The sequence below is a fragment of the Dendrobates tinctorius genome, unplaced genomic scaffold (genome assembly GCF_039654945.1).
Source record: "Dendrobates tinctorius isolate UK_male_01 unplaced genomic scaffold, ASM3965494v1 ptg000004l, whole genome shotgun sequence".
Classification (NCBI taxonomy): Eukaryota; Metazoa; Chordata; class Amphibia; order Anura; family Dendrobatidae; genus Dendrobates; species Dendrobates tinctorius.
In genome coordinates, this window is record NW_027361672.1 from 29,277,508 (window position 1) to 29,303,517 (window position 26,010).

The following is a 26,010-nucleotide window of genomic DNA, read 5'->3' on the forward strand; positions in this document are numbered from 1 at the left end:
GCCTTATTCCTCCAGCGCTGAGAAATAAGTGTATAGCGCTCCCCAGCGTTGGAAAATCTCCGGAATCTCGGCTACCGGGGGTAGTAGAGACCCTAGAAAATATGATTCAGGTCAGTTTTTATGGTCCCCAGTCATGTGGGCACAGTTATTTGCCGAATAACGGCAATCACACAAAAAAAAAAAAAAAAAAGTCAGATTCTCCATTCATTTCTTTCTCCTCTGATTTGATCTAGCATATCAGAGAAGAGAGAAATGGGGTCCCCCGAGCCCTAACCCAGTACCTCCACCATCCAAGGACCCTCCTGCTCCATCCCCCGGCCCTTCACATCATCTTCCTGGAAGAAAATGATGGGCGTATGCGCAGTGCACCCTCCAGGATCTGCTGGCCGGTACCCCGCAACAATAAGAGATAATTCCTATTGGTTCATTTTGATCACTGTGATAGGGTCGATCACAGTGATCAAAATAAAAAAAAATATTAACTCAAGCTCCCCTTTGTCACCCCTATAGAAAAAAAAAATATTAAAATAAATTGGAGTTGGAGTTAGAACTGGGGCATTTTTCCACTGTTTAGGCACATCAAGTCTCCAAACGAGACATGGTGCCCGTCATTGATTACAGCCAATTTTGCGCTCAAAAATCAAACTGCCCTCCCTCCCTTCTGAGCCCTGCCGTGCGCCCAAACAGAGGCTTTTCCTCCACATACGGGGGTATCTGCATTCTCAGGAGCCATTTCATAACAAATTTTGTGGTCCATTTTCTCCTGATGCCCTTGTGAAAATAAAGTTTGGGTCAAAAGTAAATTTTTTGTGAAAAAAAGTTAATTTTTTCCTTGCAAATTGTTTTGTTCTCATGAAGCACCTAAAGGGTTAATAAACTTCTGATTTTGAGCACCTTGAGGGGTGCAGTTTTTAGAATGGTGTCACTTTTGGGTATTTTCAGTCATACTGACCCCCCAACGTCACTTCAAATGTGAGGTGGTCCAAAAAAAAAAAAAGTTTTTAAATTGTTGGAAAAATGAAAAAAAAAAAACAAAAAAAAAAACGCAAGTCCTACCGATGAAATTTTACCACTACATGAAGTACAATATGTAAGGAAAAATTCTCAGAATCAGTGGAATCCGTTGAAGCGTTCCAGAGCTATAACCTCATAAAGTAACAGTGGTCAGAATTGTAAAAATTGGCTTGGTCACAATATTATATATATATATATATATATATATATATATATATATATATATATATATATATATATATATATCTATCTATCTTATCGGGTCGGTCTGTCACAGAAATCGCGGCCCGCTGATTGGTTGTGGCTGCGACCAATCAGCGGCAGGTGCATGCCTTAATCTCTAAAAAAGAGAATTAAAATAAAAATTATTCTCACCTTCTGACGGCCTCCTGTCTTCTTTCCACGCGCCGGGCCTCGTGTTCCCAGTAATGCTTTGCAACTTAGACCGCTGATGACGTCACTCTCACGAGAGCGAGAAGGAAGACAGACATCATCAGCGGTCTAAGCCGCAAAGCATTACTGGGAACGCGAGGCCCAGCGCGTGGAAAGAAGACGGAGGCCGTTGGAAGGTAAGAATAATTTTTTTTATTTTTTTAATATTTTTGTACAGGGCCACGGCAGTGACTAGTCGCGGCTACAGGGCCGCGTTGCTGATTGGTCATGGCTACACGGAAAGGGGGGGTGAGGGGACCATGCATACCAGGATTGGGGGGGTGAGGGGGACCAAGCATACCAGGAAAGGGGGTTGAGGGGTAGCATGCATATCAGGACTGGGGGTGAGAGAACCATACATATCAGGATTGGGGGGGTGCATTATTGCATTATTATTAAATCTTCAAAAATAAACTGCATATATATTCTAGAATACACGATGCGTTAGATTCGGGCCACCATCTAGTATTTCATATTCATGATGCACTGTTAGGCCCCTTTCACACGTCAGTGTCTCCGGTAGATGTGGTGACAGTTTTCTCACGTACCAGAGACACCGACACACGTAGACCCCTTCAAATGAATGGGTCTATGCACATGTCTGTGTTTTCACGGACCGTGTGCAAAACATGCAGACATGTCCGTTTTCACCCGGACACGGGCTGCAAAAAAAATGCTGCACAACATGCTGCACATGGAGAACAGTGCACACTGTCCTCTGGGTGCACGGACGGCCACCGGAGGAACTAGCGCTACTTTAAGCCTCTGTTCCCCGGCAGCTGTTGCTGAACGTGGCTGTCATTCTCCCCTACTCTGCCGCGAGCAGAGGAGAATGAATGAATAACTGACCTGTTGTGACCTCAGGACCGTGGGAGAATGCAAGTGATGAGGTCACTGTGACAGAGCTTGAACTGCCGTGACCTCATCACTTGCATTCTCCAACAGTCCGGAGGTCACAGCAGGTCAGTTTTTTATTCATTCTCCTCTGCTTGCGCTGATCGCGGCAGAGCAGGGGAGAATGGATGAAAGCCGCGTTCAGGAACAGCGCTTACAGTAGCGCTTCTTCCCTGGCAGCCATCCGTGTGGTACTGATGTGGCACACGGTTGCCATGTGTGCTGCACATACTACACACACGGACACTGATATCTCAGGTACCGGAAATATCAGGATGTGTGAAACCTGCCTTATGGTCAGGGCTGTGGAATCCGTATGTCAAACCTCTGACTCAACAGCCCTGCCTTACTACTGAGCATGTTACATAAAGTGCAGCACAGATTCAACTCAACTAAAAGTCAAGATCCTTCTATCAGGAACAGAACATTACATACATTTTGCAAATCCTTATGAAAACATTTACAGCATATCCTGCATTGTATTATTGTACCAATTTATTATAGATTTATACAGACTCATACTTCACTAAAGTGGATTCTGACTCCACAGCCTTGGTTAGGGCAGGGCGGGGATTGTGGAAGTGGGGGGGGGGGGGGGTGGGGGCCTGGGTGATGCTGACACTGTTATAGGGGGAATGTCTCCCAGTTCTGTACAAATATCCCTCATTCTGGTATACATGACTCCCACCATCATGCCGTACAAAAAAAAAAAAAAAAAAAAAAAAAAAAAAAAAAAAAAAACACACCACACGATTCTACTCACCTTCCTTTCACTTCCTGACAGCGTGGCTTACTGTTCTGATTTCAGTGTGTAGGCAACCTATGACATCACTACCATGCGCCCCCACACGCCGGGGGTCAGCTGCCGGAATACTTACTGCTCCCCATGCCCGACTATGGGAGAGGAGAGCAGTAAATATTCATTTTCTTTAATAGCAGGCATCCGTGGTAGCTGCAGCTGCCGGCTCCTGCCTTATGTGACCAGCTCCCCACCCTCACAGCCGGACAATATATACCATGTATAAGGTACATTGGACTATAAGACGCACCCCCCCACTTTCCTCCAAAAACGTATTTTTGAACGTATTTTAGCCTTAAAGGCCATTTGGCCAAAATTCACTGCTGGGATGTTTGAAATAAAGATTGGATTTGTACAAGTACCTCTATGGTGTTATACAGGGCTGTAGATTCAGAGTAGGTGTCCATTTTGGTGGAGTTGGTAAAAAGTGGACCAAATCCTAAAATGTATAATAAATTGGGTACAGCAGTACAATGCAGAATGTGCTGTAAATGTTTTGGGAAAGTTATGAAATGTCCTATAAAGGTTTGTTCTGATACTGGCGAGACGCCTTTTACAGGAGATGAATCTGTGCTGCACTTTATGCACATGCTCAGTAGTGAGCCAGGAATGTGGAGTTGGGGGGGGCAGGGAAATTGAAGAGTCAGTGCTGATGGCGACTGAGACAGTGGTTATGATTGATGGAAACATCCAATAAAGGCACTTATGACTGAAAGCTCAGAATGTGAAATCCAACGGACCTACAGCCCAAAAAGCACCACATGCCCATTATACACCGCACCCAGGCAGATTTGCAGGAACGATCATATACAGTAGTAGAAAGAAAAAAACATTGTACTCACCGCACAGCATAAATAGCAGAACACAGATTAATGTGGCCACAAAGACCAGAAACGTTAGACCAACACTCTGCCACATGTTCTAATTAGTTCCTGAAATACAAAATCAGAATGAACACATTGGTAAATTGTGTAATTGGGAAAACTGCTGCTCTGCCATCACTGTATCCTACATTAGGTTATTGTCAGCAATCTTTGCCATCCAAAAACACTTGATAAAGCCAAATATAGACAACAGGTTTTTCTCGTGTGCATGAAAAACGGTCTTATTCTTTTCAGTGCGCTGGGTACATTTTAAATCCATGTGTCAGTTTTTACAATCTGTGCGTCATCCATTTTTTGCTGGATAAGAATTTTCATTTCTCACATGAACTGCTCAGTGAAAAATGGTTAACACATTGATGGCATCAGAGTGCTAACCAATCCCCCCCCCCCACACCTTTTATAGACCCATTCACTTGTATGGACAACTTTGATGCACAAAACAGAACAAAGCTCAATTTTTTCGAAATCCCCTGAACACGTTGCGGATTGTATGCGTTTTTTGCCACTTTCTCTGTGAAAATGCATACGCAACCCATTGAAATCAATGGGATTCCGCAATGCTGCGTATTTTTCCGTGGCGGAATTGCATTGCGGAAAACTATGTAGCATGCTCCGTCTTTGTGCGGAATCACGGCAATTCCGCACACATAGGAATGCATTAAACCGCTCACTTTCTGCATGTGGCTATGCCCACCATGCGCAAAGTGAGCGGATAATGTGCGGATGGTACCCACGGTCTGGAGAGGAGACTCCTCTAGGCCCTGGGTACCATATCCCTGTTAAAAAAAGGCTTAAAATAAAAAATAGTGATATTCTCACCTTCCGGCGGCCCCTGCAGCCTTCCCGGGCCTTACTGATGCTCCCGGCAACTCCTGTTCCCAGGGATGCCTTGCGTGAATGACCTTTGATGACGTAGCATCTTTATTTTGAATAGGGCGAAGAGGGGGTGGGGGGGGGGTGATTTGAAGTTTTTTTCCCCCCCACTTTTGGCATGCTTCAATAGTCTCCATCGGAGACTAGAAGCTGCCACAACCTAATCAGCTCTGCTACATAGAGGCGATGATCAGATCGCCTGCATGTAGCAGAATTTCTGACTTGTTATGAGTGCCGACCAGCAGGTGGCACTCATAGAAATCCAGCAGTGACAACTATAAGGCTATGTGCACACACTGCAGATTGGTCTGTGGATTCTTATCTGCGGAACCGCAGGTAAAATGACCTGTGGTTTGGCCTGCGGTTTTTCCCTGCGGTTTGCCACCTGGACAATGGAATAGGTTGCAAACCGCAGCAGAATCCGCAGAAATAATTGACATGTCAATTCTTTCTGCGGATTCAAAACCTCAGCTTTTCCGCAGTTAAAAATCTGCAGCATGTGCACAGCACAATGTAAATCCCATAGGATAACGTGCTACTGTACACTGTCTGCAGAACTGCTGCGGCCAAAACTGCAGCAGAACCGCAGCAAAAACCGCAGCGTGTGCACATAGCCCAAGATCTCTTGTTATCATGCCAACCTATCGGTGACCCACGACCACGTGACGGGGGCCACCGATGGCCGGAAGCGTGAGTTAAATGCCGCTGTTGGAGTTTGACAGCAGCATTTAGCTGGTTAATAGTCGTGGTTGGATCACGATTCCACCCGCAGCTATTCTGGGCACATGTCAGCTGTTCAAAACAGCTGATATGTGCTGGGAAAGAAGTGGGCTCACCGCCAGAGCCCACATCAAAGGGACGGCATCTGGAAAGGGGTTAAAGGGAAACTGTCACCCCATTTTAGCCCTATAAGCTGCGGCCACTGCCATCAGGGGCTTATCTACAGCATTCTGTAATGCTGTAGATAAGCCCCCGATGTAACCTGAAAGAGAAAAAAAAAAGTTAGATTATAATCACCAGGGAGCGGAGTCGGGTGCGGTGGGTGTCATGGTCCTGCGCCTCCTCTTCATACGATGATGTCCTCTTCCTTGCTTCTCCCTCAGCTCTGGCGCAGGCGTACTTTATCTTCCCTGTTGAGGGCAGAGTAAAGTACTGCAGTGCGCAGGTGTGGGACCTCTGACCTCTCCCAGCGCCTGCGCACTTCAGTACTTTACTCTGCCCTCAACAGGGAAGATAAAGTACGCCTGCGCCAGAGCTGAGGGAGCAGCAAGGAGGAGGACATGATCGTATGAAGATGGGAGGCGCCGAACGGGATGACGAAACCCAATCAGACCGGACCGAACGCCAGGGTGAGTATAATCTCTTTTTTCTTATCTTTCAGGTTACATCTGGGGGCTTATCTACAGCATTACAGAATGCTGTAGATAAGCCCGTGATGGCTGTTGCCGCAGCTTATAGGCCAAAAATAGGGTGACAGATTCCTTTTAATTAAAGAAACAAAAAGAAAATAAAGCTAGTGGTAAAAACTTACTTCAATGAGTCTCTCAGGCCCCAGTCAGCGAGACACAGTCAGACAAAGAGTGCATGCACTCGAGTTAAAACAAAAAAATGAACACAATTGGTATCGCCGCGTCCATAATGCCCAGCTCTATAAGGCTGAGTTCACACGTGGCGTTTTTTTTTGCGTTTCTGCGGCGGTTTTAACCGCGCGATTTTGCCGCGAAAAATAAGCATCCCATGCATTCCTATGGGATTCCGCAATGCTGTGCTAATGCTGCGGTTTTTACAGCGGCGGAATCGCTTCGCGGTAAAAACCGCAGCATGCTCATTAATTTGCGGAATCGCGGCGATCCCGCACCCATAGGAATGCATTGTTCCGCTTACTTTCCGCATGTGGCTGTGCCCACCATGCGGAAAGTAAGCAGAACAATTGCGGATGGTACCCATGGTCCGGAGGAGAGGAGACTGTCCTCCGGGCTGTGGGTACCATATCCCTGTAAAAAATAGAATTTAAAATAAAAAATATTGTTATTCTCACCCTCCGGCGTCCCGCGCAGCCTTCCCGCCTCTCTCCACGCTCTCGTTCCCAGTAGTCCTTTGCGAAAATGCTCGCAATGACGTCCCTTCTCGCGGGATCGCGAAGTCTCGCGGTCATCGCGAATTACTGCGAGACGTCGCGATCCCGCGAGAACTGACGTCATCGCGGGCATTTTCACAAAGGATTACTGGGAACGGATGCGCGGGACGTCGGAGGGTGAGAATAACACCATTTTTTTTTTTACATTCTTTTACTACTGATGCTGCATAGGCGGCCTCAGTAGTAAAAAGTTGGTCACACTCGTCAAACACTATGTTTGACGAGTGTGACCAACCTGTCAATCAGTTCTCCAAGCGATGCTACAGATCGCTTGGAAAACGCTAGCATTTTGCAAGCTAAATACGCTTGCAAAATGCTAGTTTTTCCGCGGGAATTTAAAATGCGATTTTCCCGCGGACTGGAATTCCAGAATTCTCGCGGTAATTTCCACGAGAGTTCCGGTACGTGTGCACTTAGTCTAAAACTGGCACTTTACTCAGGTTGGTGAATTCCGTGGGGGGGGGGGGGGGGGGAACACACACCATGGCAAAAAAATTCACTTTTTCAGCACAGCGACTGATGAAAAAGTGAATAAAAAGCGATCAAAAAGTCATATGTAAAAAAATTATATAAATGAAAACGCCAAACAATCCCACAAAGACACCAAGCCCCAATACGGCTCATTCGGCAAAAAAAAAAGAAAAAACAAGAGACAGCTCTCAGAATATGTTATATAGTTATATACAGTAGCACTAATCAGCACAAGGGTCTTAGCAGCTGAATAAAGACAATAGCCACCCACTTGTCATTACACAAATAAAAATGTATATTTGCGCTTAGACCTCAAGTCCTAGTGGGACATGGTGTTCCTTATGGGAGCCCTACTAGCAGCAAAAAAAAAAAAAAAAAAAAAAAAAAAAAAAAAAAAGGTGTTAGAGCAATAAAATCAAGAAAGCAGGATAAGAAACAGTACAGGCTGTAATCTAGAGAAACCCACAAATAAATCACAATAACAAGCTCAACAGGAATCGGGCATTTGGGTTAAAACCAGGGCAGTGGAGTCAGTTGGTGTCGTGGAGTCGGTGCTCATTTTGGTGGAGTCGGAGTTGGTATAAAATGGACCGACTCCGACTGCTAAAATATAGAATAAATTGGGTACAGTAGTTCAATGCAGAATGTGCTGAATATTTTTTCATAGGAATTTGGGAAAGTTATGAAATGTCCTATAAATGGCTGTTCCATTTCTGATCTAAGGCTACATTCACACACACAGCGATTTTCCTGCGTTTGAGGATACGTTTTTCAGCTGCAAAAAAGATCAGCTTTTTAAAAAACCGCATCACCTGAAAGGTTTTTGAGCTCATAGATAAGGTTTTCAATAGCAAAAGCAGATCAGAAATCTGTTCTATCCATATCTGTCTATCCATATCGTATCTGTACCAAAAAGAAAAAAATTCTCTCTCTGGGCTGCGGTTCCTTTAAAATTCTTCATTCATCGGATCAGTCAAAAAAATGGTCCGGTGGCATCAGTTCACATCAGTTAGCAACGGGTCTATGGGTGCGCTGACGTGCGCATGATAATGCGCACGTCAACGCAAAAAAAAGCATGCGTTTTTAACAAAATGCGCAAAACCGCACAAAACGCATGATGCGTTTTTTATGTGCGTTTGCACTGCGCACAGCGCAAAAAAACGCAAGTGTGAAAGTAGCCTTATAAATGGGGTTGGGACCATCAGTTGTGTTGTACAGAAGTCTGGTGGATACACAGCTGATAGTCCTACTGAATAGACAGTTAGAATTTGTATTATGGCAAGAAAAAAGCAGCTAAGTAAAGAAAAACGAGTGGCCATCATTACTTTGAGAAATGAAGGTCAGTCAGTCCGAAAAATTGGGAAAACTTTGAAAGTGTCCCCAAGTGCAGTGGCAAAAACATCAAGCGCTACAAAGAAACTGGCTCACATGAGGACCGCCCCAGGAAAGGAAGACCAAGAGTCACCTCTGCTGCGGAGGATAAGTTCATCCGAGTCACCAGCCTCAGAAATTGCACGTTAACAGCAGCTCAGATTAGAGATCAGGTCAATGCCACACAGAGTTCTAGCAGCAGACACATCTCTACAACAACTGTTAAGAGGAGACTTTGTGCAGCAGGCTTTCATGGTATAATAGCTGCTAGGAAACTACTGCTAAGGACAGGCAACAAGCAGAAGAGACTTGTTTGGGCTAAAGAACACAAGGAATGGACATTAGACCAGTGGAAATCTGTGCTTTGGTCTGATGAGTCCAAATTGGAGATCTTTGGTTCCAACCACCATGTCTTTGTGCGACGCAGAAAAGGTGAACGGATGGACTCTACATGCTTGGCTCCCACCATAAAGCATGGAGGAGGAGGTGTGATGTGTGGGGGTGCTTTGCTGGTGGCACTGTTGGGGATTTATTCAAAATTGAAGGCATACTGAACCAGCATGGCTACCACAGCATCTTGCAGCGGCATGCTATTCCATCCAGTTTGCATTTAGTTGGACCATCATTTATTTTTCAACAGGACAATGACCCCAAACACACCTCCAGGCTGTGTAAGGGCTATTTGACCAAGAAGGAGAGTGATGGGGTGCTACGCCAGATGACCTGGCCTCCAGTCACCAGACTTGAACCCAATCGAGATGGTTTGGGGTGAGCTGGACCGCAGAGTGAAGGAAAAAGGGCCAACAACTGCTAAACATCTCTGGGAACTCCTTAAAGACTGTAGGAAGACCATTTCCGGTGACTACCTCTTGAAGCTCATCAAGAGAATGCCAAGAGTGTGCAAAGCAGTAATCAAAGCAAAAGGTGGCTACTTTGAAGAACCTAGAATATAAGACATATTTTCAGTTGTTTCACACTTTGTTAATTATATAATTCCACGTGTTAATTCATAGTTTTGATGCCTTCAGAGTGAATCTACAATTTTCATAGTCATGAAAATAAAGAAAACTCTTTGAATGAGAAGGTGTGTCCAAACTTTTGGTCTGTACTGTATATCTGTAATCGATATTACATATTTACAATTTATTGCAGTTTGTGTTCTAAAGTTGTATTCCAATAAATATATTATGTTCTATCTAAATATCTTGATTATTGGATCATAAAAATGATTAAATGTCTGATGTTCACATTGTACTACAATAAATTTTTCACTTAAATATAAGCAATATGTGTGGGAGTCGGTGTAAGGGAAATTGAGACGTGGGAGTCGGAGTCGCAGGTTTGGCTTACCGACTTCATAGCCCTGGTTAAAACAAATGTTAGTTCCAGCTGATGTCCATGTAACATATGTAAACAGACAGACCACCTGTTAAGTGCACTTGTGCCTGCTGAAATATACACTGCTTTACCTGGTGGTAAGGTGGTAAACAATAGTTATATCCAAGGTAGTAAAGTCAATGAAAGTGCATGAGGGTATTAACCCCTTCCTGACATCCGACATACTATCCCGTCCACGGTACCCGGGCCCGTATGACCGTGGACGGGATAGTACGTCTACCGCGATCAGCGGCGCCCACGTGGTGAGCGCCGCTGATCGCGGCCGGGTGTCAGCTGATTATCACAGCTGACACCCGGCACTATGTGTCAGGGGCGGTCACGGACCGCCCCCGACAAGTTAACCCCTTGCACACCGCGATCAAACATGATCGCGGTGTACCGGGAGTTAAAGGGAAGCATCGGGAGGGAGGGGGCTCCCTCCGTGCTTCCCTGAGCCCCCCATGGCAGCGCAAAGTGCAACGCTGCTGCGGGGGGCTCCTATCCTCCAGGCCCCCGAATCCAAGATGGCGACGGGGGCCTTCGGGGACCTGAGGAAGCTGGCTTCCTCAGTGCCTGCAAAGCGCAGGCAAGAGGAAGTCTGCTTCAATGCCTGTGACAGATTGCTGATCTGTCACAGTGATCTGTGATGTGACAGATCAGCGATCTGTCACAGGACAGTGATGTCCCACCTGGGACTATGTAATAAAGTAAAAAAAAATTAAAAAAAAAAAAAAAAAAAAAAAAATATTCCCCCAATAAATCCATTTTTTGGAAATAATAATAAAAAAAAAAAAAAAAAAAAAAACACAATAAAAGTACACATATTAGGTATCGCCGCGTCCGTAACGACCCGCCCTATAAAACTGTCCCATTAGTTAACCCTTTAAGCGAACCCCTTAAAAAATAAAAATAAAAAACGAAGCAAAAAATAATGATTTATTATCATACCGCCAAACAAAAAGTGTAATAACGCGCGATCAAAAAGACGCATATAAATATCCATGGTACCGCTGAAAACGACATCTTGTCCCGCAAAAAACGAGCCACAAGACAGCATCATCAGCGAAAAAATAAAAAAGTTATAGCTCACAGAATAAAGCGATGCAAAAATAATTATTTTTTATATAAAATAGTTTTCATTGCATAAAACCGACAAAAACAAAAAAACGACCTAAATGAGGTATCGCTGTAACCGTACTGACCCGAAGAATAAAACCGCTTTATCAATTTTACCGCACGCGGAACGGTGTAAACGCACCCCCCCAAAAGAAATTCATGAAACGCTGGTTTTTGTTCATTCTGCGTCCCAAAAATAGGAATAAAAAGCGATCAAAAAATGTCACGTGCCCGAAAATGGTACCAATAAAAACGTCAACTCGTCCCGCAAAAAATAAGACCTCACATGACTCAGTGGGTCAAAATACGGAAAAATTATAGCTCTCAATATGTGATGATGCAAAAACTATTTTACAATAAAAAGCGTCTTTTAGCGTCTGACAGCCGCCAAACATAAAAACCGCCATAAATAGTAAGTCAAACCCCCCGTTATCACCCCCTTAGTTAGGGAAAAATAATAAAACTAAAAAAAAAGTATTTATCTCCATTTTCCCGTTAGGGTAAGGCCTCTTTCACACATCAGGTTTTCGCCGTCAGGCGCGATCCGGCGCTTTTGACAGAAACCGGATCCGGCGAAGTGCAATGCCGGATCCGTTTTCCCCCCCATTGACTTGCATTTGCGCCGGATCGCGCCGGATGGCCATGCGTTTCATCCGGTTTTCGCTGGATCCGGCAATGTGTCGCGATCCGGCGTCTGGAAAAAACGTCTACTGTAACGTTTTTTGTCTCCGTCGAAAAAGCCGGACACGCCGGATCCGGCGCGTCCGGCTTTTTCACACAACGAAAGCCTATGAGCGCCGCAATGCGCCGGATCCGTCGGCCGGATCCGGTTTTTTGGTCTGAGCATGCTCAGTAGCTCTGCCCACAAGACATATATAAAAGCAAGACAGTGGGACCCACAGCCACACCCAACATGCCACCCAAGACAGCAACCAGGCGCAGGAGAAGGCAGGAGACCACTGCAGCACCATCCGCACCACCACCACCCCAAATGGAGCAGCAAATAGAACATGCTGAGGAGGGGAGGCCAGCAGCAGATGAGAGACGGTAATTATCAAATCCCCCATTCCTCCAAACTAGGGCTATTGAATATCAAGATATTCATTGGCCCTTTGTTTCTCTTTATTCAACAGCCGCCCAAGAGATGCAGCAGCAGCAGCAGCAGCACTGGCTTCACTGGCAGCAGCTGTAACACCACCCACAGCCATGGAGTCTGGCCAGCAAGAGGACAGCACATCTTCTGGGAGCCCTCCCTCGCATCGTCAGCGTTTGACGGTAAGTTTTTATTTCCAAAATCCATCTTCTCTGTAATATATGTCTATTTCATTGCCTTTTATTTCAAAACAGGAATCACAAGATGAAGAGGAGCTCCCAGAAGAAGAAGGAAGGGGTGGACAGACACCTGGAGTGGGCTCACAATTGGTAAGTTTTTTGCATCAAACGCAGAAACACAACATCACACTACACACAACACATAGAAAACAATGTTCTGCAGACCACACACAGCAAACAAATGCCTACATCCAAAGACATAACTTTTTTTGTTTTCTTCTCTAGTCTTCCCAATCTGGTGCTTGGCCAAGAGGTCCTCGCAGTGCCTCCCAGGATCGTCGGCGACAGCAACGCGGCGGTCACCAGCGTGTAAGTATAAATATTTTTGCTTTGTTTTTTTGCACTTTTTATTTCATTTCTTTTGTGGAGGCTAATTATGTTATTTTTGTCTTTTTCTTTAACAGCCTTCACAGCGTGCTCCCGACTCTGACGGTGAGGATGGAGGGATTGATGTGGACCACCTCATCGATCTCGTCAGAGAAAGGGAGCCGCTCTGGAATATGGCTGACCACCGCCACGCTGACCTGATTGTTACCCGACGACTCTGGGAGGAAATCTGTTCTCTCCTTGTGGGCCGCTGGGAGGACCTCGAAGCTCGGGCCCAGATTAAAGAGCGTAAGTATATACAGTACCGGTTGCTTGATGTAAACCAGTGTTTCCCGAACTCCAGTCCTCGTGGTCCCCACAGATCATGTGTTCAGGATTTCTATTTACTATAGAAATCATGAAAACATGACCCCTGGGGACCATGAGGACTGGAGTTTGGGAAACACTGATGTTGTATACTAACCACTCCTTTCTTGTTTCAGGGAACAGAATTGTGAATCGGTGGCGGTCTGTGAGGGATCGTTTCAAGAAGGAGTTCAATAAAGAGATGCGGGCCCCGAGTGGATCTGGAGGACGCAGGAGCAAGTACAAGTACGCAGAAGCCCTGTCGTTCCTCCGGGAAACAATGGTCACCAGAAGGTAAATATTACACACAAGTGAAAAAAAATGTTATATGTAAAAAATTTTTTCAGCCAGGGCCATACCATGTCAGTATTTTAATTGTTTTTTTTTTCTCTTTATTCCACAGCACGGTGAGCAGCACTCGGGAGCCGGCACGATTGGACCCTTCTGAGGCGATCCCTGAGGAGACCGGCACCGAGGGACACTTCGACTGCCCCGGTACATCTGCACCTTCCCAGCCTCCCCACACATTCGACCCATCTGTCCCATCCACCAGCACAGGAGCATCGTGGCCGCCTACATTACATGAAGCTGCTGGTGAGGAGATCGCTTTCCCTTTACCCCACCCTTCTGCCCCTGCCACCTCTAGTACACCTGCGGGTACTGGGCGGCAGCGGCAGAGGGGTCAGGAAAAGACTTATGCGCCAGAGTTCTTGCATCTGAATGCATCTTTCCAGAACTGTCTAAAAGTCTTGTCAGAGCAAATCTCCGCAGGCTATCAGCAGATCAACTCCAGCATTCTGGAGGTGAAGACACTTCTGCAAACCATGCATTCAGAAGCAAGATCTTCGCCAAACCACACCTTTTTCAGGTCTGTTGTGGAGCGCATGGAAACGCTCTCTCCTGCCCAGCAGATGCATGTAATGCATTCATGCCACGCTGCTCTCCAGCAAGTTACCTCCCAACCTCCTCCTCCTCCCACCACAGTAGTTCCCTCCACCTGCACCCCCTCCAGCCACTTTCCATCCTCCCCCTCCTATTACATCTACACCCCCTCCAGCCACTTTCCATCCTCCCCCTCCTATTACATCTACACCCCCTCCAGCCACTTTCCATCCTCCCCCTCCTATTACATACCATCCACCTCCAGCCACTTTCCATCCTCCCCCTCCTATTACATACCAGCAACCTCCCCAGCACCAGCAACCTCCCCAGCACCAGCAACCTCCCCAGCACCAGCAACCTCCCCAGCACCAGCAACCTCCCCAGCACCAGCAACCTGCCCCGTACCAGACATCTCCCCACTTCCAGCAACCTGCCCCGTACCAGACATCTCCCCACTTCCAGCAACCTGCCCCGTACCAGACATCTCCCCACTTCCAGCAACCTGCCCCGTACCAGACATCTCCCCACTTCCAGCAACCTGCCCCGTACCAGACATCTCCCCACTTCCAGCAACCTGCCCCGTACCAAACTCCTTCCCCATACAACTTGCCATCAACATCATCTGCTCCTACAGTCCCTGCCCAACCCTCCACTCCACCACCTCTTCTGCTTCCCACATGTCCACCCATTCTGTAGTTTTTTCCACACCTTCACCTCTAACTGTTCCTTCCCCACCACGATCCCAGTCCTCTCTCCACACTCCCAGTGTCGAAGTGTCCCGCAGCCCCTACAGCAGTATTTCCACCACACACTACACAGAATTATAATGTGTGTATTTATATAAAAATGACCAGTTTTATGGTTTCAGTTTTATAGTTTCAAAGTTTTATTAAACAAGTTTATTAAAATTTTAAAAAAGTTTACTAAAAAAAACATTTTTCAATAAAAGTTAAATTATTTTACACTGGTTGTCTGTCATTTCTTTCTGCGGCGAAAAAGGTTAAATACAGGGTATTTAACCCCTTCCTGACATGAGACGTACTATCCCGTCCACGGTACCCGGGCCCGTATGACCGGGGACGGGATAGTACGTCTACCGCGATCAGCGGCGCCCACGTGGTGAGCGCCGCTGATCGCGGCCGGGTGTCAGCTGATTATCACAGCTGACACCCGGCACAATGTGTCAGGGGCGGTCACGGACCGCCCCCGACACATTAACCCCTTGCACACCGCGATCAAACGCGATCGCGGTGTACCGGGAGTTAAAGGGAAGCATCGGCAGGGAGGGGGCTCCCTCCGTGCTTCCCTGAGCCCCCCACGGCAGCGCAATGTGCAGCGCTGCTGCGGGGGGCTCCTTTCCTCCAGGCCCCCGAATCCAAGATGGCGACGGGGGCCTTCGGGGGCCTGGGGAAGCTGGCTTCCTCAGTGCCTGCAAAGCGCAGGCATGAGGAAGCCTTGTGCACTGCCTGTGACAGATTGCTGATCTGTCACAGTGATCTGTGATGTGACAGATCAGCGATCTGTCACAGGACAGTGATGTCCCACCTGGGACTATGTAATAAAGTAAAAAAAAAAATTAAAAAAGTGTAAAAATAAATTTAAAAAAAAAAAAAAAAAAAAAAAAAAATAATATTCCCCAATAAATTCATTTTTTGAAAGTAATAAAAAAAAAAAAAAGGCAATAAAAGTACACATATTAGGTATCGCCACGTCCGTAATGACCTGCCCTATAAAACTGTCCCATTAGTTAACCCCCTTTAGCGAACCCCTTAAAAAATAAAAATAAAAAACGAAGCAAAAAATAATGATTTATTATCATACCGCCAAACAAAAAGTGCAATAACGCGCGATCAAAAAGACGCATATAAATATCCATGGTACCGCTGAAAACGTCATCTTGTCCCGCAAAAAACGAGCCACCACACAGCATCATCAGCGAAAAAATAAAAAAGTTATAACTCGCAGAATAAAGCGATGCAAAATAATTATTTTTTATATAAAATAGTTTTCATTGCATAAAACCGACAAAAACATAAAAAAACGACCTAAATGAGGTATCGCTGTAACCGTACTGACCCGAAGAATAAAACCGCTTTATCAATTTTACCGCACGCGGAACGGTGTAAACGCACCCCCCCCAAAAGAAATTCATGAAACGCTGGTTTTTGTTCATTCTGCGTCCCAAAAATCGGAATAAAAAGCGATCAAAAAATTTCACGTGCCCGAAAATGGTACCAATAAAAACGTCAACTCATCCCGCAAAAAATAAGACCTTACATGACTCTGTGGGTCAAAATAAGGAAAAATTATAGCTCTCAATATGTGGTGATGCAAAAACTATTTTTACAATAAAAAGCGTCTTTTAGCGTGCGACAGCCGCCAAACATAAAAACCGCCATAAATAGTAAATCAAACCCCCCGTTATCACCCCCTTAGTTAGGGAAAAATAATAAAATAAAAAAAATGTATTTATTTCCATTTTTCCATTAGGGTTAGGGCTAGGGTTAGGGCTAGGGGTGTGTTGGGGTAGGGTTGGGGTAGGGTTAGGGCTAGGGCTAGGGCTAGGGTTAGGGGCGTGTTGGGGTTCGGGTTGGAGTTAGAATTGGGGGTTTCCACTGTTTGGGCACATCAGGGGCTCTCCAAATGCAACATGGCGTCTGATCTCAATTCCAGCCAATTCTGAGTTGAAAAAGTCAAATGGTGCTCCTTCCCTTCCAAGCTCTGCTATGCGCCCAAACAGTGTTTTACCCCCACATGTAGGGTAGCAGCCTACTCAGGACAAATTGCAAAACAATTTTTGGGGTCCAATTTCTCCTGTTACCCTTAGGAAAATAAAAAATTGGGGGCAAAAATATCATTTTTGTGGAAAAAAATGATTTTTTTATTTTCACGTCCGAGTGTTGTAAACTTCTGTGAAGCACTTGGGGGTTCAAAGTGCTCACCACACATCTAGATAAGTTCCGTGGGGGGTCTAGTGTCCAAAATGGGGTCACTTGTGGGGAGTTTCAATAGTTTAGGTACATCAGGGGCTCTCCAAAGGCAACATGACACCCGCAGACCATTCCATCAAAGTCTGCATTCCAAAACGTCACTGCTTCCCTTCCGAGCCCCGACGTGTGCCCATACAGTAGTTTTCTCCCACATATGGGGTGTCAGCGTACTCAGGACAAATTGGACAACAACTTTTGGGGTCCAATTTCTCCTGGTACCCTTGGGAAAATAAAAAAATGGTGACTAAAAGATCATGTTTGTGGAAAAAATACGAATTTTTTATTTTCACGCCCGGGCGTTGTAAACTTCTGTGAAGCACTGGGGGGGTCAAAGTGCTCACCACACATCTAGATAAGTTCCTTGGGGGGTCTAGTTTACAAAATGGTGTCATTTGTGGGGGGTTTCCACTGTTTAGGTACATTAGGGGCTCTCCAGAGGCAACATGACACCCGCAGACCATTCCATCAAAGTCTGCATTCCAAAACGTCACTACTTCCCTTCCGAGCCCCGACGTGTGCCCATACAGTAATTTTCTCCCACATATGGGGTAGCAGCGTACTCAGGACAAATTGGACAACAACTTTTGGGGTCCAATTTCTCCTGGTACCCTTGGGAAAATAAAAAAATGGTGACTAAAAGATCATGTTTGTGGAAAAAATACGAATTTTTTATTTTCACACCCGGGCGTTGTAAACTTCTGTGAAGCACTGGGGGGGTCAAAGTGCTCACCACACATCTAGATAAGTTCCTTGGGGGGTCTAGTTTACAAAATGGTGTCATTTGTGGGGGGTTTCCACTGTTTAGGTACATTAGGGGCTCTCCAAAGGCAACATGACACCCGCAGACCATTCCATCAAAGTCTGCATTCCAAAACGTCACTACTTCCCTTCCGAGCCCCGACGTGTGCCCATACAGTAGTTTTCTCCCACATATGGGGTATCAGCATACTCAGGACAAATTGGACAACAACTTTTGGGGTCCAATTTCTCCTGGTACCCTTGGGAAAATAAAAAAATGGTGACTAAAAGATCATGTTTGTGGAAAAAATACGAATTTTTTATTTTCACGCCCGGGCGTTGTAAACTTCTGTGAAGCACTGGGGGGGTCAAAGTGCTCACCACACATCTAGATAAGTTCCTTAGGGGGTCTAGTTTCCAAAATGGTGTCATTTGTGGGGGGGTTCCACTGTTTTGGTACATCAGGGGTTTTCCAAACGCGACATGGTGTCCGATCTCAATTCCAGCCAAAAACGTCAAATAGCGCTGCTTCCCTTCCGAGCTCTGCCATGCGCCCAAATAGTGGTTTACCCCCACATGTGGGGTATCAGCATACTCAGGACAAATTGCACAATAACTTTTAGGGTCCTGCTACCCTTGGGAAAATAAAAATTTGGGTGAAAAGATCATTTTTGTGGAAAAAATATGATTTTTTAATTGTACCGCTGTACGTTATAAACTTCTGTAAAGCCCTTGTGGGTTCAAAGTTCTCACCACATATCTAGATAAGTTCCTTGGGGGGTCTAGTTTCCAAAATGGGGTCACTTGTAGGGGGTTTCCACTGTTTAGGTACATCAGGGACTCTCCAAACGTGACATGGCGTCCAATCTGAATTCCAGCCAATTTTGCATTGAAAAAGTCAAACGGCGCTCCTTCCATTCTGAGCTCTGCCATGCGCCGAAACAGTCGTTCCCCCCCACATATCAGGTATCTGCGTACTCAGGACAAATTGCACAATAACTTTTGCAGTTCAATTTCTCCTGTTACCCTTGGTAAAATAAAAAAAATTGAACCTGAAGTATTTTTTTTATGAAAAAAAGTTAGATGTTCATTTTTTTTTAAATATTCAAAAAAATTCCTGTGACGCACCTAAAGGGTTAATAAACTTCTTGAATGTGGTTTTGAGCACCTTAAGGGGTGCAGTTTTTAGAATGGTGTCACTTTTGGGTATTTTCTATCATATAGACCCCTCAAAGTGGCTTCAAATGTGATGTGGTCCTAAAAATAAAATGGTGTTGTAAAAATGAGAAATCGCTGGTCAACTTTTAACCCTTATAACTTCCTAACAAAAAAAAATTTTGGTTCCAAAATTGTGCTGATGTAAAGTAAACATGTGGGAAATGTTAGTTATCAAGTTTTTTGTGTGCCGTATCTCTGTGATTTAAGGGCATAAAACTTCAAAGTTGGAAAATTGCGAAATTTTCAAAATTTTCGCCAAATTTCCGTTTTTCTCACAAATAAACGCAAGTTATTTGAATGAAATTTTACCACTATCATGAAGTACAATATGTCACGAGAAAACAATGTCAGAATCACCAGGATCCATGGAAGCGTTCGAGAGTTATGACCTCATAAAGGTACAGTGGTCAGAATTGTAAAAATTGGCCCGGTCATGAACGTGCAAACCACCCTTGGGGGTGAAGGGGTTAAAAGGTGAAATGGTATTCAAAACTAGGTATATAACTGTGGGTAAATTTTAGCTTTTTGCCACAGTTGTGTTCCTGGTTGTGTTTGAAGCAAAGTATTTCACCTAAAAAGTTGTGTTTATTGTTGGTGATTTCCTAACAATGTAAACAACTTTTGTTAAAAGGTGAAATACTTTGCATAAAACACAACCAGGTACACACCTGTGGCCTAAAGCTAAAAATAGAGACCATGACAAGATAGCCAACTTTGGTTGGCAAAGGTATATACTGTTGGTCCAGAAGGTACACAAGTTTGGTTAGGGCACAAATCTTTCACACTCTGTCATCCTGCCAGTGTACTCTGCCTTGAGGTGACAAAGTATAGTGCAAAATTGTCCCTCATTACTGAAACCGTCACAGAACTTCTAGTGGTAATGTCATGGTAATCTTGCAAGGTGGTTTCTTCAGAGGTGTCCTCAATGGAAATGGGTTCCTTGCAGATAACAAAATTGTGGAGTACCACGCACGCTTTGATCACCTCGTCCACAGTTTCTGTCTTGAGGTTGATCGCAGTCAATAGGACCCGCCATTTGGCTGTCAGAATACCAAAGGTACATTCAACCATTCTTCTTGCTCTTGTGAGGCGGTAATTAAAAATGCATTTTGGTCTTGTCAATCCTCTGCTAGAGTACGGTTTCAAAAGGTGTTCTGACAGCTGGAAGGCTTCATCCCCTACACAGACAAATGGCATAGGTGGACCAGATGTTTGCGGCAGCGGTCTAGGTGGTGGGAACTGGAAGGTGTTTCCATACAGTTTACGCCCCATGGCAGACAGTTTGAAAACTTGAGAGTCATTGGAGCGGCCATAGGCCCCAATATCAACCGCAATAAATTTGTATTCCGCGTCAGCGATGGCCATGAGGACAATTGAAAAATATTTCTTGTAATTGAAATATTCCGATCCCGATCCAGCTGGCTTTACAATGCGGATATGTTTCCCGTCCACAGCGCCCAAGCAGTTTGGAAACTGACATATCTGTTGAAACTTGTCAGCAATTTCAATCCACCTCTGTTGTGGGCTCTGGTAAAAACTCTTCAGCTAAGGAGTCCCACAGTGCACGGCATGTGTACTTCACTATTCCAGATATGGTGGAAATCCCGAGTCTGTACTGGAAATGCAGTGACGAAAGGGATTCTCCAGTTGCAAGAAATCTGTGGGGAATTAAAAAACAATAAATTAGTTTTAAATCACAGCATTACATACCAAAACTGACCTATAACACTTGGAGATACAAATTACCACCAACAAGATTGCAGTGAAAGTGTGCTCTGATGCGATCATATCCAATAAATGTGGCTTACCTTAAAGTCACCATCAGACGCTCTGCGGGTGAAACAGAGAAGCGGCAATAGGTGTCCGCTTTTCTTATGAGGTGTGCAATGCGCTCCACCAAGTAATCAAAATTCTCCATTTTCATCCTAACATATCCAAAAAATTTATCCGGGTTTCGTCGAAGGTCCATGCATAGTGTAGAATAGACCCCACGCGTCATTCTCTTGGCTGTGATGGGGTGGATCCACAAACGTTGTCTACGATGCCTGATGCGCTGCTGTCTCGCTCTCTCCTTCTCCAGAACAATCACCCTCAAACGATTCGCCTCCGCTGTAAAATCCGCCAAATTCTTCAAAATATTTCCAATCACAACATCCATCTTCGCCAGTAACTTGCTCTTCTCTCCAACCTGCACTTTCTCCTCTACAACCTGTCAAAGAAGGGCTGTAGGAACACGCTATATATAGTTTTCCAGTAGCCAATCCCGTTCGGAAGGCCACAAGGGTCAATTTTAAAAACCAGATCCGGCGTAATCCGTCGAAAAAACGGATAGAAAAACGGATGAACCGGATGAGACGGATCCGGTTTTGTCTGTCCAGAAAAAGACGGATCCGGCAGAAAACCGGATCCGTCACATCCGGTTTTCAGAAACATTTGCCGGATCCGGCGTTCCGGCACGACACCGGATCGCGCCTGACGCCGAAAACCTGATGTGTGAAAGTAGCCTAAGGCTGTGTGCACACGCTGCGGATTAGGTGCGGATTCACCCGCACAGATTTTGTAAAATCCGCAGGTGAAACCGCAGGTCAAAAGACCTGCGGTTTTACCTGCGGATTGCTCTGCGGTTTTGTCCTGCGGTTTTTCATCTCCTCAATAGAGGAGATGGCAAACCGCAGGAGAATCCGCAGAAAGAATTGACATGTCAATTCTTTCTGCGGATTGAAAACCGCAGATAATCCGCGCGGAAAATTCCGCACCGTCTGCACTGCGGTTTTTGATTCCCATAGGGAATCATGGTACTGTACACCGCAGCAAAAACTGCTGCTGGTCCGCAGCGGCCAAAACTGCTGCGGAACCGCAGCAAAATCCGCAGCGTGTGCACACAGCCTTAGGGTTAGGGCTAGGGTTAGGGCTAGGGTTAGGACTAGGGTTGGAGTTATAATTGGGAGTTTCCACTGTTTGGGCACATCAGGGGCTCTCCAAATGCAACATGGCGTCTGATCTCAATTCCAGCCAATTCTGAGTTGAAAAAGTCAAATGGTGCTCCTTCCCTTCCAAGCTCTGCCATGCGCCCAAACAGTGTTTTACCCCCACATGTAGGGTATCAGCCTACTCAGGACAAATTGCAAAACAATTTTTGGGGTCCAATTTCTCCTGTTACCCTTAGGAAAATAAAAAATTGGGGGCAAAAATATCATTTTTGTGGAAAAAAATGATTTTTTTATTTTCACGTCCGAGTGTTATAAACTTCTGTGAAACACTTGGGGGTTCAAAGTGCTCACCACACATCTAGATAAGTTCCGTGGGGGGTCTAGTGTCCAAAATGGGGTCACATGTGGGGAGTTTCAATAGTTTAGGTACATCAGGGGCTCTCCAAACGCACATGACACCCGCAGACCATTCCATCAAAGTCTGCATTCCAAAACGTCACTGCTTCCCTTCCGAGCCCAGACGTGTGTCCATACAGTAGTTTTCTCCCACATATGGGGTGTCAGCGTACTCAGGCCAAATTGGAAAACAACTTTTGGGGTCCAATTTCTCCTGGTACCCTTGGGAAAATAAAAAAATGGTGACTAAAAGATCATGTTTGTGGAAAAAATACGAATTTTTTATTTTCACGCCCGGGCATTATAAACTTCTGTGAAGCACTGGGGGGTTCAAAGTGCTCACCTCACATCTAGATAAGTTCCTTAGTGGGTCTAGTTTTCAAAATGGGGTCATTTGTGGGGGGTTTCCACTGTTTAGGTACATTAGGGGCTCTCCAAAGGCAACATGACACCCGCAGACCATTCCATCAAAGTCTGCATTCCAAAACGTCACTACTTCCCTTCCGAGCCCCGACGTGTGCCCATACAGTAGTTTTCTCCCACATATGGGGTATCAGCATACTCAGGACAAATTGGACAACAACTTTTGGGGTCCAATTTCTCCTGGTACCCTTGGGAAAATAAAAAAATGGTGACTAAAAGATCATGTTTGTGGAAAAAATACTAATTTTTTATTTTCACGCCCGGGCATTATAAACTTCTGTGAAGCACTGGGGGGTTCAAAGTGCTCACCACACATCTAGATAAGTTCCTTGGGGGGTCTAGTTTACAAAATGGTGTCATTTGTGGGGGGTTTCCACTGTTTAGGTACATTAGGGGCTCTCCAAAGGCAACATGACACCCGCAGACCATTCCATCAAAGTCTGCATTCCAAAACGTCACTACTTCCCTTCCGAGCCCCGACGTGTGCCAATACAGTAGTTTTCTCCCACATATGGGGTATCAGCATACTCAGGACAAATTGGACAGCAACTTTTAAGGTCCAATTTCTCCTGGTACCCTTGGGAAAATCAAAAAATGGTGACTAAAAGATCATGTTTGTGGAAAAAATACGAATTTTTTATTTTCACGCCCGGGCGTTATAAACTTCTGTGAAGCACTGGGGGGTTCAAAGTGCTCACCACACATCTAGATAAGTTCCTTAGGGGGTCTAGTTTCCAAAATGGGGTCACTTGTAGGGGGTTTCCACTGTTTAGGTACATCAGGGACTCTCCAAACGTGACATGGCGTCCAATCTGAATTCCAGCCAATTTTGCATTGAAAAAGTCAAACGGCGCTCCTTCCATTCTGAGCTCTGCCATGCGCCGAAACAGTCGTTCCCCCCCACATATCAGGTATCTGCGTACTCAGGACAAATTGCACAATAACTTTTGCAGTCAAATTTCTCCTGTTACCCTTGGTAAAATAAAAAAAAATTGAACCTGAATTATTTTTTTTATGAAAAAAAGTTAGATGTTCATTTTTTTTTTAAATATTCAAAAAAATTCCTGTGACGCACCTAAAGGGTTAATAAACTTCTTGAATGTGGTTTTGAGCACCTTAAGGGGTGCAGTTTTTAGAATGGTGTCACTTTTGGGTATTTTCTATCATATAGACCCCTCAAAGTGGCTTCAAATGTGATGTGGTCCTAAAAATAAAATGGTGTTGTAAAAATGAGAAATCGCTGGTCAACTTTTAACCCTTATAACTTCCTAACAAAAAAAAATTTTGGTTCCAAAATTGTGCTGATGTAAAGTAAACATGTGGGAAATGTTAGTTATCAAGTTTTTTGTGTGCCGTATCTCTGTGATTTAAGGGCATAAAACTTCAAAGTTGGAAAATTGCGAAATTTTCAAAATTTTTGCCAAATTTCCATTTTTTTCACAAATAAACGCAAGTTATTTGAATGAAGTTTTACCACTAACATGAAGTACAATATGTCACGAGAAAACAATGTCAGAATCACCGGGATCCATGGAAGCGTTCCAGAGTTATGACCTCATAAAGGTACAGTGGTCAGAATTGTAAAAATTGGCCCGGTCATGAACGTGCAAACCACCCTTGGGGGTGAAGGGGTTAATATCTGTCGTCTGGTGTGCAAATGTACAGGCATAAAGTGTCTCCACGATGATTTATGTAAAATCCTGGTCTGGGACTTCTAGCATGAACGTTGCAGTCTATTTAGACTGATAAAAAGGGAGCGCTGTCCCAGCCGGTAACAGCAGCTCCAGACTCCCTCGTTACATGATACGCCGGTCACACTGTTCAGGTATAATCTGCTTCTGGTAGATGCAGGACCTGTGTGATGTCAACGGCATGTGACTGAAGCTGATACGGAACGTGCAGAGGACCAAACTTCCTACACGTTTCAGAGAAGCAGCTTCAGTCACATGCTGATGACATCACACAGTTACTGCATCGACCAGAAGCAGAATATACTTTATTAAAAAAGTTTTTTTTTTTCCTATTTCTCTCTTCAAAATTTGGGGTGCGTCTTGAAATACGGTATAAATCTGGTATCCCTCTAATCATAAGGACCCGAAAAACAAGTCTGTCTTATCACTTTCATCGCACGGTGAACAGCACAAAAAATAAAAATAACTAAATTGGTGGGTTTTGTTCATTCTGTGTCTGAAAAATCTGAATGAAGAGCGATCGAAAATTATGTGCCCCAAAATGGTACTGAAAAAAAAAAAAAAAAAATCTGCAACTCGTCCCGCAAAAAATAAGCCAAAAAATAAAAAAAAAGTTACAGCTCTCAGAATATGGCGACAAAAAAAAACAAAAAAACCTTTTATAAAAATTTACAAAGAAGAGAGAAGATATAGGCCACACATTGGGGATCACCCAACATAGGATTTAGCAAAAATTGCAACAATCTTTATTTAGACACACAAACCAAAACACCCAATCATTAAAAACATTAAAATTGGTAAAATCTAAGCTCAAAATAGAGCCAAACCCTCATGGCTCCACATTCCACATGAAATAACTCAATATAGAACCAAGTGTGTATATAGATAGCATACCACAATATAAAGGCTTTGCATAAAGACTAGTTCATAAGAACGAATGAATGCACATACCATAAATACAAATAATCGCAAATGGTCATAAATGAGTTAAACAGCACTAAGACAGCATGTATTTTGTATATAGATAAAGATGATTGAAACCATGTAGCAGAGAATATAGATATATGAAATAACTCAATACAGCCAAACCCTCATGGCTCCACATTCCACATGAAATAACTCAATAGACAACCAAATGTGTATATAGATAGCATACCATAATATAAAGGCTTTGTATAAAGACTAGTTCATAAGAACGAATATATGCACATACCATAAATACAAATGATCACAAATGAGTTAAACAGCATGTATTGTGCATACAAATAAAATTGATTTGAACCATGTAGCATAGAATATAATACGCCTGTAAAAAACGTGCTAACAAGCCCAAAAACAATATCCGGCTTGAGTAGCCCCCTAACACAATA

At 44.5% G+C, this 26,010-nt stretch overlaps 1 protein-coding gene across 3 annotated transcripts in view; it reads right to left on the reverse strand.

Moving 5' to 3' along the window:
* Positions 1 to 26,010, reverse strand: part of SMIM13 (small integral membrane protein 13) — a 52,755-nt gene that overhangs the window by 16,706 nt on the left and 10,039 nt on the right. For all 3 annotated transcript variants that reach the window (XM_073566648.1, XM_073566652.1, XM_073566655.1), the window contains exon 2: positions 3,982 to 4,071. In XM_073566648.1, the coding sequence (XP_073422749.1) occupies positions 3,982 to 4,057 (76 nt within the window). In that variant the 5' untranslated portion in view covers positions 4,058 to 4,071. The remainder of the gene's footprint in view (positions 1 to 3,981; positions 4,072 to 26,010) is intronic.